At 38.3% G+C, this 16,017-nt stretch overlaps 2 protein-coding genes across 6 annotated transcripts; one reads left to right on the top strand and one right to left on the bottom strand.

Moving 5' to 3' along the window:
* On the top strand, positions 1–5,463 carry LOC109728354 (protein DJ-1 homolog C). 4 transcript variants are annotated; one of them, XM_020258745.1, is made up of 10 exons: positions 1–171; positions 250–450; positions 914–1,063; positions 1,171–1,350; positions 2,047–2,124; positions 2,641–2,841; positions 3,248–3,385; positions 3,466–3,940; positions 4,641–4,755; positions 5,274–5,463. In XM_020258745.1, the coding sequence occupies exons 1-8, from the start codon at positions 13–15 to the stop codon at positions 3,676–3,678; spliced, it is 1,320 nt and encodes a 439-aa protein (XP_020114334.1). In that variant the 5' UTR covers positions 1–12; the 3' UTR covers positions 3,679–3,940; positions 4,641–4,755; positions 5,274–5,463. The 4 variants fall into 4 exon arrangements, with proteins under 4 accessions (XP_020114334.1, XP_020114348.1, XP_020114341.1 ...); XM_020258759.1 differs by lacking the exons at positions 4,641–4,755; positions 5,274–5,463 and adding an exon at positions 4,120–4,326; XM_020258752.1 differs by lacking the exons at positions 4,641–4,755; positions 5,274–5,463 and adding an exon at positions 4,046–4,326.
* On the bottom strand, positions 5,334–10,502 carry LOC109728339. Of its 2 annotated transcripts, XM_020258729.1 has the most exons (9): positions 10,273–10,502; positions 10,077–10,156; positions 9,344–9,482; positions 9,156–9,248; positions 8,356–9,078; positions 7,245–7,602; positions 6,576–6,657; positions 5,851–6,072; positions 5,334–5,531 (listed from the first exon to the last, which is right to left on the bottom strand). In XM_020258729.1, the coding sequence occupies exons 1-8, from the start codon at positions 10,451–10,453 to the stop codon at positions 5,875–5,877; spliced, it is 1,854 nt and encodes a 617-aa protein (XP_020114318.1). In that variant the 5' UTR covers positions 10,454–10,502; the 3' UTR covers positions 5,334–5,531; positions 5,851–5,874. The 2 variants fall into 2 exon arrangements, with proteins under 2 accessions (XP_020114318.1, XP_020114326.1); XM_020258737.1 differs by lacking the exon at positions 10,077–10,156 and having other exon boundaries at positions 10,193–10,502.

The raw sequence follows: 16,017 nt of genomic DNA, 5'->3' as shown, positions 1-16,017 counted from the left end.
AAGTCCCCACCAATGGCGACCATGGCCGTCGCTACGTGCTCCTTGGTAAATCGCTACGCCTTCGCCACTCGATCCCCGAGATCCCCTTCCTCCTCCGCGCGCGCCGCGCCGCGACAGGTCCCATCGATCTCGGCATCGCCGCCGCCGCCGCCGCCGCCACTGAAGAAGAAGGTAAGGTTCCCTCTCTTCATCTTCGCTCTTCTCTTCGTTTTTGTTCTGAGGCCCTAACCCTAGTTGCGATCGATTTAGGTGCTTGTTCCGATCGGCATGGGGACGGAGGAGATGGAGGCGGTAATCATTGTCGACGTCCTCCGCCGAGCCGGAGCCGACGTTCTCGTCGCCTCCGTGGAGAGGGAGCTCGAGGTGGAGGCGTCGTCGGGCACCAGATTGGTGGCGGATGCGTCCATCGCCGATTGCGCCGACGAGATTTTTGATCTCGTGGCGTTACCAGTACGTTTCGAAACCCCGATTCAAGCTCTTTGTCGCAGTTCTTGGTATCAAATGCATATGAAACTTATACTATCGCGCAGGAATTATGATGTTTTCTGTTTGTTGTATTCTAAGCTAGAATTGCTGTGATGCTAAACATTTATTAGGAACCAAAAATTCTTATTATACTTAGTGCTATTGACCATATATCCGTCCTGTTTGCTGCATGGAACTGTATTTTTTTATTAGTTTATATTTTACCCTTCTACAAAAGTGACATTTTGAGAAAAGTGCTCTGTTTCTACAGCCTGATTACTTTTAAGTATGTCCTTTCTTCCTCTGAGGGTCATTAGGATAATGTATAGAAAGAATTTATCACATGTTGGTTATTATTAAGATATAATTTCATGTTTTTTGTTTATCTGTCAGTCGATCAACATCTTAGAGGATCATTCTAGAAAACATTATTTAATGCTTTCTTCAGGGAGGAATGCCAGGTTCTGTGCGGCTGAGAGATAGCGAAATTCTTCGAAAGATGACAATCAAGCACGCAGAGGAGAAAAGACTATACGGTGCTATATGTGCTGCTCCTGCTGTTGTCCTTATGCCCTGGGGTCTGCATAGGAGAAAACAGGTGATTATCAACTAAAACCACCGTGAGGTCATTCTAATGCAACAATGGATAAGTGTCCATAGACCCAGCCGTGCATTAGATGTTGATTTCCAATTTTGTTTTGCAAGATTACTTGTCATCCGGCCTTCATGGACAAGCTTCCCAACTTCCGTGCAGTTAAATCTAATATTCAGGTGTCCGGGGAACTCACCACAAGTCGTGGTCCTGGGACGACTTTTCAGTTTGCTTTATCATTCGTTGAGCAGTTGTTTGGGTGCACGCTGGCTGAAGATATTGCAAAAATTTTGGTTTGTCCTTGTTAAATGATCACTTTACTTTTATTTTTGTATGCTTTTTCGCACATTTGAACTCAAATATGTTTGATAAAATTAGGATGATAATATTTAGTCTATTTGTCCCATGTCCTTTTGTAAACTGTTATGTAATGGTTGTATGGAAACATAGCAGATTCTTACAAAATTGTTACTCAAAACTCCTATAAATTGATGGTCAATATTTATAGTGAACGACATTTGTATAGAGTGAGGAGTCTTTGCCTGTAATGATTTGGCATAATATCTGTTGGATGTTTCCTAGTTTCAACTATTTCTTTCTTGTTCTCTGGTTATCTTTGTGATGTGACCAACTCTAATAGGCTGGCTCAGTGGCTACCTGCTCATTAGTAATAATGTGATTTAGGGGAAACAGTTGGTAGGTTACCTGTTAGTTTTAGTTATTTAGAACTAATAAAGCGTTTTACTTTGGAGACTAATAGAATAACTCGGTATTTCTATAAAGTTTGGACCAAGGTATTAATTTTTCTTATAAGCACTAGCAGATGTTTACCTTGTAGTGTGTTATTTCGTGAGTTTTTTTTTCTTAGGACATTGAGTTTCTTACGTCACTTATGCTTTTTTGCATTGTGGTTAAGTTACCAAGTTAAATTATCTCATATGTTGTTATAGTTGAATATTGAAACCTATTCTTTCTTAAACTATGTCTAGTTGATGCAAATTGATGGTGGTCGTCAAAGAAGTGAAGAATTCAACAAAGTTGACTGGTCTTTTGATCATACACCTCATGTAAGTGCCTATTCTCCTGCATCCTTTTGAAGCTGTTTACTCTAATACTGTTACAGCTATTCTAGCATTTTGACATCTTTTGTTTGTAGGACTGAAAACCAGGTATGAAATACTGGTAAGTCCTTAGATGTCTGAGTCTATTCATGCCACACCCTCCAATGTTGCTAGTCTTGTCCAGTGTTTAATATGGATGAAACATCTGATTTTTTAATGAAAATTCTTTAGCCGACTGGCTTAGTTTTCTGCCTTTCACAAACCTTGCAAAGTTTCGGGTTGCGGGTTTTGGGGGGGGAGGGTGGTTGCAGGGTGGAAGGAATCAGATTACTGAAACGAACCTTCCTGTGTCACCATATCCCTGTCATTGAGATTACTAATCTATATTTATCTCTTGAGAGAAAGATAACATTCTTGACATTTATGTTTCTATAACAAATGCTATATTGAATTACTATTTCTGGTGAATTTTAAGTGAGTTTTGTTCGTGACATTTATTTACGATTTGCCTCTGGCAAACAGGTTCTTGTTCCGGTTGCTAATGGCTCTGAAGAGATAGAAGTGGTCATGTTGGTGGACATTTTAAGGCGAGCAAAAGTGGATGCCGTTGTGGCATCAGTTGAAAAATCTCTGCAAATTGTAGGATCCCAAAATATAAAGATTATTGCAGACAAGTCTCTTTCTGATGCCTCAAAGTCAACATACGATTTGATCATTCTCCCTGTAAGATATGACATTTTCTGATCATTTTGTGTTGTGAATCTCGTGTGTACTAGCTTGGTAATTGCAAATCTGATGTAAGTTTTTGGTGATGGCTGTTGCATGTATGCGATCCATCGTAAGGTAGTACATGCTTACATACGTAGATGTAATATAAAATAAATTTCATAGTATTTGGCCTATGCGATGCGCTTAAATGCATATAAAGCATGACTTTTGGTTCACTGTCTTTCTCCTACTGATGGTTTATCCTTGTTTCTAATGATGATTCTGAAACTTTTGAACACCAAATTTTGTGTATTAAACAGCAATAAAATGACATGATATTTGCCTTCGGTGGTCTAGTCTCTACATGCATGAAGTTGAATAATAACTGATCGTGTTATTTGTACTGTATGAAATATTACAGGGAGGAGTTGCTGGTGCTGAGCGCCTTGCCAAGTCTAGAATTCTGAAGAGGTTACTGAGAGAACAAAAGGAAGTGGGAAGGATGTATGGTGGGATCTGCTCTTCACCAGCTATCTTGCATAAGCAAGGTTTGCTCAAGGTGACAATTTGTAAAACTGTGAATATCAAAAAGTTGCACTAACTAGAATGAAATAGTGACATCCGTATTATTCTAAACAGGGTCAAACAGCCACAGCTCATCCCTCTGTTATTGGCCAGCTTACTGGCAAAGTAATTGATGACGCTGGTGTAGTAATTGATGGAAAACTAATCACTGGACAGGGCCTTGGAACTATGATGGATCTGTCACTGGCTATTGTCAAAAAACTTTTTGGCCATGCACGGGCAAGAAGCGTGGCAGAAGGGATTGTTTTCGACTACCCTAAAAGCTAAGGAAAATTGTTCTGACTATGCATGAGGAAAGGTGTTGCTAGAAGATGAATAGATTTAGTCGGAGATATTTGGGGTACCACTATGTAACGAGGCACACTAGTGACTACATTTCTAGATTGGATTGCCGTCAGTGTTTCTGTACTGGATACAGTCAAATTTTCTTCACTGGCTCGACAGCACTTTTGAGGGTTCGACTACAGCAACAGTTTTGTTGATTGCACAGGATTCAGATCGCACGATCTCATTATGTTCTGTGATACAGGTAATTCAATATGCGGTTCAGCTTTGCCAAGTTTTTACACTGTTTAAGTTTCAAACTGATGTTTACTTCATTCTTTGATTCATTTCCCTACTCTTTAAATAACAGTTTAGAAAAGCCCGTAGCCATGAATTTTGCTGTTGTGGTCGGTTGAAGTTGCAACTCTTTCTTTTTCTTATCAGAATTGCGTAGAAGAATCAAAATTGCAAGCATAGTTCATAGATGTGACCAGCTTGTTTGATTTATTTGGTGCTGTGCCGCAGTCCTTGCTAAGCAATGCAACATTTGTATTTATAGATGCATTTATTTGTGCCACCGTTCAAAAGTGACGATACGTTTTTTCTTGCTGTACTATTACTTGGTGATTTATGGAAACTACATTTGCACGAGTTTGGATGGCAGGCAATACATTTCCGAATTTTTTCTTGAACCAACTTATGCCCATCGTTTCCTCATTGTAAAATTTTTGTTTGTTTCACCCACTGTTTTGTAGTGGTAAAAAGAAATGATTTCAGGCCACTCTTGTCAAGCTAGTTAAACTTATTCTGCAAGAGTTCCTCAAGTAAACGATAGGCACAACAGCAAGAGTCGTTTTCGTAATTACCCTTTGTTATACTTCATCAGTAAGTGTAGTGGAATATCATATAGAGCTGTAGTCTGTGCTGTGCAGTTAATTTTTTTTTTTTCACAATTCTTGGTGCAGGTGCGTTTGCCTACAACCGAGTAGAAACATTCTGGGCACAGCGGTGTAGAAAATATAGTCCCTTGTTGTTTCTCAAGGCTTTTGAGAAGATAGTGACTAGTTTCTAAAAAAGTGGGTAAGCATGGAATCAATCATAAATGTTTATGAATTTTTCATCATATATGCATTGGAAACGTGACTCAATCGTTTTTATTGCTCTCTTACCACAAGTTTTTGTATTCCCAAGTTTTTGGATCTAAAATATAGTTTTATTTAAATTGCATGATGTTTTCTATAGGCTTAATTTCAGCTTCTTAATATGGCAGTCATAATTGGGCATATCTCTTTTTTCCTCAATGAAGGGGGAGAGAAAAAAAAAAAAACATATTTATGCAACAAAAGAATGGCACGAGCTACGAGACATAATAGGTTGTCTCAGCTGGTCCCTGTTTTTCAGCATACTACACGGGAAGATGCTTTTATACGTGGAGAGGATCCAATGATACGATTTCGTGATATTTCAAGCCATAAACTTTTTTTCCCCTTCATTTTTTTTTATTTTTTTATTTTTAAAAAAATCCTACAACTTAAGTGTGTGTGTCAAACCACCGTTTCCTACAAAGCTTTAATCATTCAACTTGTTCAAATGCGCAGCTAGAATAAGATGCACGCTGGATAACCCGATTATGGCTTCTGCTATTGAAGAAGATCTTGAGCAGGTAACTTTTATTTTATTTAGATATTACCAAGAATACTCCTACTATTGAACTTTTAAATGATACCTAGTTCTCGAAACACTTGATTGTCAAATAAAAAACATTGAAATATGTTACAACGTTGAAAATGCCGTCTTGCTGCTTCCCGCATCTCGCCTTTCCCGTCTAGAAACTAGCAGCAGCATTCCATTTTTACCTGGTCGGAGCAGAAATTTTATTCATTAGAAACAAGCTAAGAAAGCAGAGGGAAAAAGAATTGCACTAAAAATAATATATGATCCCATTTTGCAAAATATTTAATTGAGAGTAAGAAGGAAAAAAGTCATTCCGATAAGAGAACAACTCGGATTGAAAACAAATAATAAATGCAATTGTATTATTACCTCAGTTTAATAAGTGAAAAAAAAGCGGCATCATCCGTTATTGTCTATCACCAAACGCTAATATTACTTAAACAATTAATTGACAAGAACCTACTAACAATGTCCACATTAAATTTTGAGAGTACGACTCACTGAAGTGTTGTTGCTGTGAATAAGCTAAAAGGCATGGCAGGTGAAGCAGCCACTCAATGAACCGATCTGACCAGTTCGACGGAAGTTTGAAACCTTGTTTGAAACATGATGAGTTTGGTCGGCTGTTGCTGCATTACGCATCTCCTGTGCCTTTTTTTGAGCAGATCGAAGCTTCCCCAGAATTTTGTCCATTGAAGATGATCTTTTCTTTTCTAGTTTCATCTGAATAAACATACACAAGTTTCCAAGTAAGAAATCTCCTACTTCACTCCTAGATAACCTTAAATTGCACAAGAGTCCCCAATGCTTTCAGGAGGATTTAAGTTTGGTTGCTAACCTTCCAGTTATTATGATTGTGACCCTAACCTTTCATCCCATTGTCATCTTGTTGTTTTCACTAACTTCCTAAATTGGTGAAAAATCGTTGCATGATAAGTCTGCAAGTCACTTTATTGGCAGTTAGATGATGATAGTGTGGACATTTCGGTTTAATTTGATGGGAATATTCCACCAAAAGAGAAATATTACAAAGAAATGGGGCCAAATCGAAAATAATTGAAGGGTTGGGGACCAAATTGAAACTACGCTAAAAGGTTGAGGACCCCTCGTGCAATTTACCCCGTGGAAAATGATCAGAAAGTTGAGCATCATTTTACTATATGTTGTCAAGTTGAAGCAGAACCTTACGATGATGTATGGACAAAACTTCAACTGAAGGCGCATACCTCAAGTTTTCTTATTGATGCCTCAGCTTTAGCCTTTTGCAGATTCTCCCATGCTGTGATCTTTGCTTCCTCTCTCTTAGACCTGCAGAAATTGCATCGAGGGGTCAGAGTTCTTATAAAAATAAAAGTCATTGAAGTTTCTCAACCACATTTTCAAAAGTGTCCTGGGACTACCTATATTGGGGAATTCTAATTTTAGATGCAGAATAGATCAGAAAAAGCAACTCAATAGGTCGATGTATGACAACAATGATCTAAAAGTTAATCAGAAAGACAAAAAAAAGGCAAAGAAATCTTTCATGTTTTTATCATGACTTAGTTAATACGAGAATTGCACAAATATATACTCCTATACGAGAATTGCACTCCTATACGAGAATTGCACAAATATATACTCCTATACGAGACAATTTGGGCCTGTAAACTCTAGCGTCATCTAACTTAATCTTCTGCCCTTTTCATGTAACTGTGGTTATTTGAACCACAGAAAGAACGAGCAATTTCTTATCATCGCTGGTATCACCAAATAAGCATGTTCGACCTTTTATCTGCAGTAGCATAATATCTGAAAAGAAAAAGCTATATGCACCTTCTACTTCAAGGAATTAAATTAACTAAACTTTACTGAGACACTTCTGCCTAAAACTGGCAACAGACAGCAATCCTCACCTTGATATGGTTTTCTCCTTTTCAGTTACTGCCCAGCAAGAATCCTTAGCCTCCAGAGTCTTTTTTTTCCACTCTACAATATTTGTTGAGCGCTTGTCAGAGCATCGAGTTACTTGCTTCTTTGACCACTTAGTTACAGTAGTCACCCGATCATCCACCTCCACATCTCTGACCTCAAGCTTAGAGAAATGGCTCTCAAGCTCATCAATGGGGCTGGCTATTGCAGAGTTGGAGAAAGGAGGCCTCTCCTTGGGAGAAGATAGAGGACTTCCCTCGGGACTCATTTGTGTCGCCACATCCTTCTTCAGAATTACGGGAGATATCGTAATGGCTTTTCTTGCGTTCTCAACTTCTTCATCTACAAAGCAAATTAAGAAAGGATAAGCTAAAACGTCACAAACTTACAGCATTACATGCAATTTGTTACATTGTTTTAGCGCATGTAGTTTACCAATTAAGAGATCCTACAAATGAAGCAACAACAGAGATGCGTGCTTATTGTTCAAATGCTTTCACTTTATTTGCAATCAGTTTTAGTAGTAGGCTAAGTGGAGTTGGCTATTGAAAGCAGCCCCTTACAGGAACAAAGAGCAAAATGAGCATAATTACCAGATAAATATATCAAAGTAATGAAATGCAAAATAAATTCTGCTGCGCATCAACAAGATTGCATTCACCTCCTAAGTTCACAAAAGACTACATCTAAAATCAAATTCTGGACAGTATCCCCTTCACTTCAGGTGATTCCAGAAGTTCCTTTTATTATATAATGTCTGTTGGAGGCAAAAGATAACAAAATTTTATCTGTATAGAGTATGAGCAGCGTGTATTACTACAATCACAGTGCGAAATGTGAGTACATCGTCGCGTCTCCATTATCCAATCGCAATATTAAAAGATGACTGGCACATCAGGTATTGGAAAAAAACAATTGAAAAATTGGAATCCCACCGCAATATTTTTCGGGTCATGGCTCAGAAGGAGGGCCAAGAAAAGCAGTGAAGTCTAAAATCCTAGTTGTGATGGTCATAACCTGCGGGCTCAAATTATAAAGGAATCGGACCGAATTCATGCACGAATATACAAATGAATGGAAGAGACAATCCTATACCTTGTGTAGCATCCCGAGAGCTAGTCAAGGTGGAAGATGGGACAATGCAGGATTCGCCATTAGAAGAAGAAGATCGACCACCCCCACCATCCCTGCTGCCGCCGACTCCGCCCCCACCTCTTCCTGGTATCAAAACCCCAGCCAGAAACGGCGAGCTTGCCGTGAAATGCCCAACTCTCCCACCATCAAAGCACGGGGCAAGCGGCGAAGCCGTCGAATAGGCCACGCCAATCGCACCAGGAGGCCCCAGCGGGCCACTTTTCGACTTGGGTCGCCTGTAATGATGCGCTGGGGGCATTGACGATCTCCCAATCCCATCTCCGGAAACCGGACTGAAGATCCACTTTTCCGCATCCTCCCATTTCGACGGCAAAGCCCTCCCATTGTTGAAAGGCAGCACCAGCCCACCGCTCGCGTATCTCCGGCTACTATTCGCCGGGAGCGGCACCCTCTCCGAGCTCCAACCTTTATTATACCCGATTACCGCCACGCCGTGCCTGTTATAGTTCGGCGTGCTGGGGCTAGGGAACGTGCCCGATCTGCTCCGGGAAGAAGCTGTGGAGCTCTTGCTCATCCCTCCTAAGCCCCCAATTACAAATCTCGGAGACAGAACACTCGCATCCGCTCCCTGGCCGTTGAGATCGAGCGACGCGGGGCGCCGCCTCAGGGGTTCCTTACCGGGCACCGGGAGAGCTTCAGATCTGAACCGTTGGTTGTGGCATTCTACAGAACAACATATGGGCGGTGGTAAAAATCCAAACTTTCGAAGAGGGAAGCGGGTTTTGAGTGATTCCTCTTACCTCCGGGGGCCTGAGAGAACGTATTTCTTGCTGCGTCTAGGGTTTCTCCTGCTTCCTCCTCTCCTGCGCCATGTACTAAGCCCTCCTCTGCCCCTGTGAAAAAACTTTAAACATGAACTCAAAAAGCATACACAGAGAGTGTGAGAGTGACAACCCTTGGTAGTATGAAGAGCAGTGCTTCTACTGACCTCTGTTGAGGGGTGTAGAGGCGCGATGGGTGTGGATTTGGGGGGTGGGAGTATCACGAGAAGGGAGAGAAAAGGAGGCACTTTTAGCTGGATCTGGATCTGGTCCAGGGCCACCGGAGCGCTCGCATCCCGCCAAATGCTGTGAACAATAGCGAAACAAATATGGAGGCGTCTCAAAGCCCACACCGAGATAAAAAGGAGAAAATAGGGCAAAGTAAGTGGCACCCAACAAAGGAATTTTCCCAATCTCATCCCCAAAACCCCACACTTTTTAATGTTCTCACCGCACATACAATTGTACACACTCTCGCTTGCTTGTAGCCCACACGAAGATACCGAAGCTCTTACGATGAAATACAGCGAAGAAGCGCACCGCACAAGAACAATTTCCTAGTTTTATATCCCTAAAAATCCCATTTTTATGTAACTCACTGCACATACATTGTGTGCGCGCGCACATACACACACTCTCTCTCTCTCTCTCTCTCTCTCTCTCTCTCTCTCTCTTTTCTAGCTTTTTCTCAAAATATTTTATACTTAATCTTCTATCCATATAGTGGGTCAATGGATTCGAGTCTATTTTACTGTTTTATTTTTACGAAGAAGAGAAAAAGGGTCAGATCCATCGACTCTCTCATTAGCAAAAACACACTCAAAATTTCCTAATCAAATTACAGCGCGATCTAAATCGCGGGAGGAAAAAAAAAAAAAAAAAATAGGATCGAGAGAGAACCAAGAGCGCGTCGCGATCGCATTCGAAGGAGCACCGGGTGGTGGCGGGCGCGGTGTTGGGGGAGTAGGCGATCGCCGAATNAAAAAAATCCGAAGAAATTAGGATCGAGAGAGAACCAAGAGCGCGTCGCGATCGCATTCGAAGGAGCACCGGGTGGTGGCGGGCGCGGTGTTGGGGGAGTAGGCGATCGCCGAATCGAAGCTCTCCTCCTCCGCAGCCCTCTTCCTTCTTCGCCGCCTCCTCCCCACCGTCGATCGCGAATGCTGCGGCTCCGCCTTCTTCTTCTTCCTCCCCTCCTCCTCCTCCTCCTCCTCCTCCTCCTCGTCCCCCTCCGCCTCTCGAAACCCTAACCCTAACCCTAATTCGAGGCTCGGCATCCTCGGCTCTACCGCATTCCCCTCGAGACGCTCGATTCGTTTTTAACTAGTTCTAATTAAACATTAATTAATTAGTTAAATTAAGATTGGTTACGGATAATCAGTTCTTTAATGGGAGGGCATTTTCGTCATTACACTCCACAGTCAGATTCCGGTTTGGACGTTTCTCCCACCAATCAGCTACAGTGACCCGATCAGCTGAGACAAATAAACTCGGCGTTTCTTTGTGGGACCCACCACACAGCTTGACACGTGTCATCAATCTAGTCGCCAGTTTACAGTGTTTGCACTAAAGAGAGGAGAAGCGGAACGACTGTGCGGTATGATGTCTCTCGGATTCTTTTTTTTTTTTTTTTGCATGTAAATGGATATGTAAATTTTTATTTTTTACAATTAGATTCTTTAAACTTCATCAAATAGTTTAATAAATTTTTAAACTTAAATTATTTTAATTAAATAAAAAAATATTTTTATATATAATTAAAATAATTTAAGTTTAAATTTTTATTTTTTACAATTAGATTCTTTAAACTTCATCAAATAGTTTAATAAATTTTTAAACTTAAATTATTTTAATTATATATAAAAATATTTTTTTATTTTTATATATTATGTGTAAGACATATAACTAGAGTGGTTGTATAAGTACGATAAGCTTTTAGAAGATTCAAATTGTTGCTTTTTTTTTAAAGGTGCACGTGGCGTTGTCTTATTGGTGCGTCGGATCTCCTAATTGGTGAGCCGCGGAGTAGTGTAAGCTTTGACTGTTGCGGAATTTATTTATGTCGAAGCACAGGAAAGCACGGGGAATCGGCGATGGAATTAATCGGGGGAACGCCGCGGGGCGGTGGGTCCCACGGGCCACGGTGTCCCGGTTTTTTTTTTTTTGTCCCGGCTCGGAGGGGTGGGAACAAGGAGGTGCCCATATCCCGTGACGTGTTTGATTTCACCGAGGACGGATTCACGTAACGCACGAAATATAACTTATTATTATTATTATTATTATTATTATCATCCCTCATCATTTCTAAAATAATTATCTAATTAAATGCACCGTTCTAAATCAATCATTCACGCTATACTTAACGTGTGGTTTGATCCGTAAATAAGTTGTTCTTACTAATTCCTGATATAAATATAATTTTTGAGATAAGAAAAAATTAAATTAAATTTATATTTAAATAAAAATTAGGCTGTGTTCATACATAAAAAAAATAGTGTTTTGATGATTAGATTATAATAGTTAAAATAAAAGTAATTAACATAAAAAATATTAATTACGTAATAATTAAAATTATTTAATTAACTAATTAATCATGTATTGTGCTAGATAACCATAAATTAATAAAATAATTAACAATGAGCCAGAACTAAATTAATATATTAATTAGTTAATTATTTAATAGTTAGATAATTAGTTAATAAAATAATTAGATTATTCAAAATATTAGATTAAGTAAAGAGTTAATACAGTAATTAAAATTATATTTGCTTTAATTCAGTTTGTTCTCAAGTAGGAACAAACTTGTTTTAGGATAGAAGTGGAATTCCGGATTTATACTAGTTGTTATAATGTTATTCCGGCTTCTTTCAAAATAATGTTTGGGTGAAAAGAGAATAATAAGGACTTCTTTCCTCCTTAATTATACACGAAACGAATCAAACGGTGCCATATTAGAGTTTTTTTTTCATTAGAAAATACATAACTTATATAAACATCGTTCTAAGTTAATTATTTAATCTTTAAAAATTTTAATTTTACTGGTCTATATTTCAATTTGTTTCGTTTGTGGCAATTAAAGATACATTAACTTCGAAATATGGATACATTGTTTATCTTTACATATTTAGTTATTATATTTCATATAATTTTTATAACTATAAATTTATTAAAGTAAATAGTTAATTTAATACCCTATTTGTTTTCGTATGTAATATTAGGTTACGCATATTGCGATTGGTCGGTTACGATATATTTTCTACAGTTCTATCAGAGAACGCAGAAGTATATCTCTATATGCTCTGATAGAACGCAGAAGTATATCTCTATATGCTTTTTCTCAACTCCATTTTATCTAATAATGTTAGATCTACCTCAATACCAAACTAAACCTAAGTTTGTTCTCAGTAGGAACAAGCTTGCTTTAGGAGATGAGTGGAAAAACAGTTTCGGATTTATACTAGTTGTTGTTCCGCTTCTTTTAAAATAATGTTTGGGTTAAAAGAGAATAATGACTTATTTCCTCCTCATACACGAATCAGATGCCATATTAGAGATTTTTTTTTTATTAGAAAATACATAACTTATATAAACATCATTCTAAGTTGATTATTTAATCTTTAAGTCAATATTTCAATTTGTTTCATTTGTAGCAATTAAATTAAAGATACATTAACTTCGAATCCTAGTTGATTCACATTTCTAGCTAAGTTTATTTCTAAATGAAATAAGCGAAACGGGTAGCGTGCTACCTATCTCTCTCAAAAAAAAAAAAAAAAAAAAAACAATAGNCTATAAATTTATTAAAATAATAGTTAATTTAAATTTTTAAGTGAAAATATTATTGTATTTTTCAAATCAAACAAATTGACAGATTAAATCCTAACTGCATATTTTTTTACCCAACGGTCGAAAACTCGATAGCACCGAACACTTAGTACTATCGACAGTATGGTAACATAATTTATAAAAATATATGTTTAATGACTATGATGAAACGGATAAATTTAAAAAAATAATTTGATTAATTAGAAAAATAATGTATTTCTAGCGTTTTTTTTTTCCCTGCGGGTGGACTTGTTAGACAAACACAGGCTGTAAGCTGCTCCGACCGACAAATTTTTTTTTTTATATATATAATTTTTGTTAATTTTTGTTTGAGGGGAACGAATAAATAAATAAATAAATAATAAAAAAAAAGTAGGTGGAGGGGGGGTGCATTAAGTATGAGTTGCTCCACAGCGAAGACATCGGAGCATGTGTCCGCTGTGTCTCGTCCGGTCGTATTCCCGTGCGGCGCCAATCATATCTGGTAACATGCATCCGACCAAGGACCATTTTTACCCAAAGTAAAAATGTATAAAATTTTACGGGCCAATTTGCATAAAAAATTCACTTATTTTCGATTTTTACAAAACTAAGCCACTTTTTTATTTTTACAGATTCGGTCTCTTTTTTTAGCAAAGTGACCAAAATACCTTTATTACTTTTTCTCTTTCCTCTTTCTCTCTCCTCTTCGTTTCTCTCATTTTTTTTTCTCGCCAAAAAAAATAATGAAGGCAAAGACTGAGGCGGAAACAGTCCGCCTCGCCTCTCACTCTCATGCTCTCGCCCTCGCCCTTGTTCTCATCCATGCACACACCATCTTCCTCGCCTCCGACCCAGCCAAGACCGCGCTGTGACTTTTTTTTAAAATTTTTTTCTTTTCTTTTCTTCCCCGACTCTCCTTCACCGTCTCCGACGACGAAGTCTCTCTCGCTTTTCCCCGCCCTTCTCGCCTCTCCCTCTCCTTCCTTCTCTGTCACCTCCGATGATGATGCATTTTCACTGGCGCCGACGCCGACACTGTTGAGGTCACTGCGGCGCTGCAGCCTCGGAGCGGGGGGTTCTTAGCGGCGTCGTCGCCGATGCTGTGGCTGTTGGCAGAAAGGGTGACAAAAAAAAATATAGAAAAAACAGAAAAAAAATAAAGATAAAAAATTATATAAAAAGAAGGATGAATATGAAATTGCATCGTTAACTGCAAAAAAAATTATAAGTTGCACTACTTAAGATGTAAACTGCATCTTTAAGATGAAAATTACACTCTTTAAACAAAAATTACACTCTTTGAGAGATATTTACACTGTTTCTCTTCTTATTGCACTCTTTCAGATGTAAATTGCATCCATTAAGATGAAAGTTACACTCTTTAAACGAAAGTTGCACTGTTTCTCCTCTTCTTGCACCATTTCTTCTCTTGTTATACTATTTTTTATCTTAAACTGCACCCCTTTAAGAGATATTTATATTGTTTCTCCTCTTGTTGCACTGTTTCTTCTCTTGTTGCACAATTTCTCATCCTGTTACACTATTTTTTATCTTAAACTGCACCACTTTAAGAGATATTTATACTGTTTCTCCTATTGTTGCATTATTTTTTCTTTTGTTGCACTATTTCTCCTCTTGTGCTCAGTGTAACAAAAATAGAAATAGTACAACAAGAGAAAAAACAGTGCAATAAGAAGAGAAACAGTATAAATATCTCTTAAAGGGGTGCAGTTTAAGATAAAAAATAGTGTAACAGGAGGAGAAATTGTGCAACAAGAGGAGAACTAGTACAACAAAAGAAGAAACAGTATAAATATCTCTTAAAGGGGTGCAGTTTAAGATAAAAATAGTGTAACAAGAGGAGAAATGGTGCAACAAGAGGAGAAACAGTGCAACTTTCGTTTAAAGAGTGTAACTTTCATCTTAATCAATACAGTTTACATCTGAAAAAGTGCAATAAGAGAAAAAACAATATAAATATCTCCAAAGAGTGTAATTTTCGTTTAAAGAGTGTAATTTTTATTTTAAAACTGCAGTTTATATTTTAAGTAATGCAACTTATAACTTTTTTTTGCAGTTAACGATGGAATTTCATCTTTATCATTCTTTTTCTATAAGTTTTTATCTTTATTTTTTTTTCTTGCTTCTTTTATTATTTTTTTGGTTACCTCTCTCAGCCAACGGTCACAGCGCCGGCGACGACGCCGCTAAGGACCCTCGTTCCGAGGCTGCAGCGCCGCAGTAACTTCCACGGTGTCGGCGTCGGCGCCGACGAAGATGCATCGTCGTCGGAGGCCGCAGAGGATGAGGGAGGGGACGAGAAGGGCGGAGAAGGGCAAGAGAGGCATCGTCGTCGAAGACAGTGTAGGAGAGTCGAAGAGGTAAAAAAAAAAAAAAANCGCGACCTCGGCGGGATCGGAGGCGAGGAAGATGGGGGTGTGCGGGTGAGAGTAAGGATGCGCCGGACAAAATCGAAGCAGGCCGCCTCCGCTCTGTCTCTGCCGCTTTCTGGGAAGAGAAAGAAAAAAAAAAGAACGAGAGAAAAAAAAAGAAGAGAGAAAAAGGTATAAGGGCGCCTCCGCCGCTCGCTGGGAAGAGAAAGAAAAAAGAACGAGAGAAACGAAGAGGAGAGAGAAAGAGGAAAGAGAAAAAGGTATAAGGATATTTTGGTCAGTTTGCTGAAAAAGCGGACTGAATTTACAAAAACGAAAAAGGTGGCCCGGTTTTGCAAAAGTCCAAAATAACTGGATTTTTTATGCAAATTGGCCAATTTTACCTAAATTATAAGTTATATTAAAATTTGATTATTTAAATTTTTTTAAAAAATTTAATTTTACTATTAATTTTTTAAATTTATTTAATTTGAGTCGGTCGATACTAGTTTGAGTTCATAATTTGAATGCGCTGTTTATCTTTATATATTTAATTAATATATTTTATATAATTTTTATAAATATAAGTTTATTAAAATAAATAATTAGGTTAAATTTTGGAGTTAAAGTGTTGCCGACTGATTCAAATAAAATAGACTGAA

The sequence above is a fragment of the Ananas comosus genome, linkage group 2, assembly GCF_001540865.1.
Source record: "Ananas comosus cultivar F153 linkage group 2, ASM154086v1, whole genome shotgun sequence".
Classification (NCBI taxonomy): domain Eukaryota; kingdom Viridiplantae; phylum Streptophyta; class Magnoliopsida; order Poales; family Bromeliaceae; genus Ananas; species Ananas comosus.
This window is presented reverse-complemented; position numbering and strand designations above follow the sequence as displayed.

What these genes read in the sequence shown, in the direction of transcription:
- LOC109728354 (XM_020258745.1), top strand. Translation starts at nt 13, where the DNA reads ATGGCGACCATGGCCGTCGCTACGTGCTCCTTGGTAAATCGCTACGCC. An exon ending in AAGATATTGCAAAAATTTTG is followed by an intron (nt 1,351 to 2,046) that starts GTTTGTCCTTGT and finishes AACTATGTCTAG; the next exon opens with TTGATGCAAATTGATGGTGG. An exon ending in ACGATTTGATCATTCTCCCT is followed by an intron (nt 2,842 to 3,247) that starts GTAAGATATGAC and finishes GAAATATTACAG; the next exon opens with GGAGGAGTTGCTGGTGCTGA.
- LOC109728339 (XM_020258737.1), bottom strand. Translation starts at nt 10,453, where the DNA reads ATGCCGAGCCTCGAATTAGGGTTAGGGTTAGGGTTTCGAGAGGCGGAG. An exon ending in CTCTACACCCCTCAACAGAG is followed by an intron (nt 9,249 to 9,343) that starts GTCAGTAGAAGC and finishes GTTTTTTCACAG; the next exon opens with GGGCAGAGGAGGGCTTAGTA. An exon ending in CATCAATAAGAAAACTTGAG is followed by an intron (nt 6,073 to 6,575) that starts GTATGCGCCTTC and finishes ATGTTTATTCAG; the next exon opens with ATGAAACTAGAAAAGAAAAG.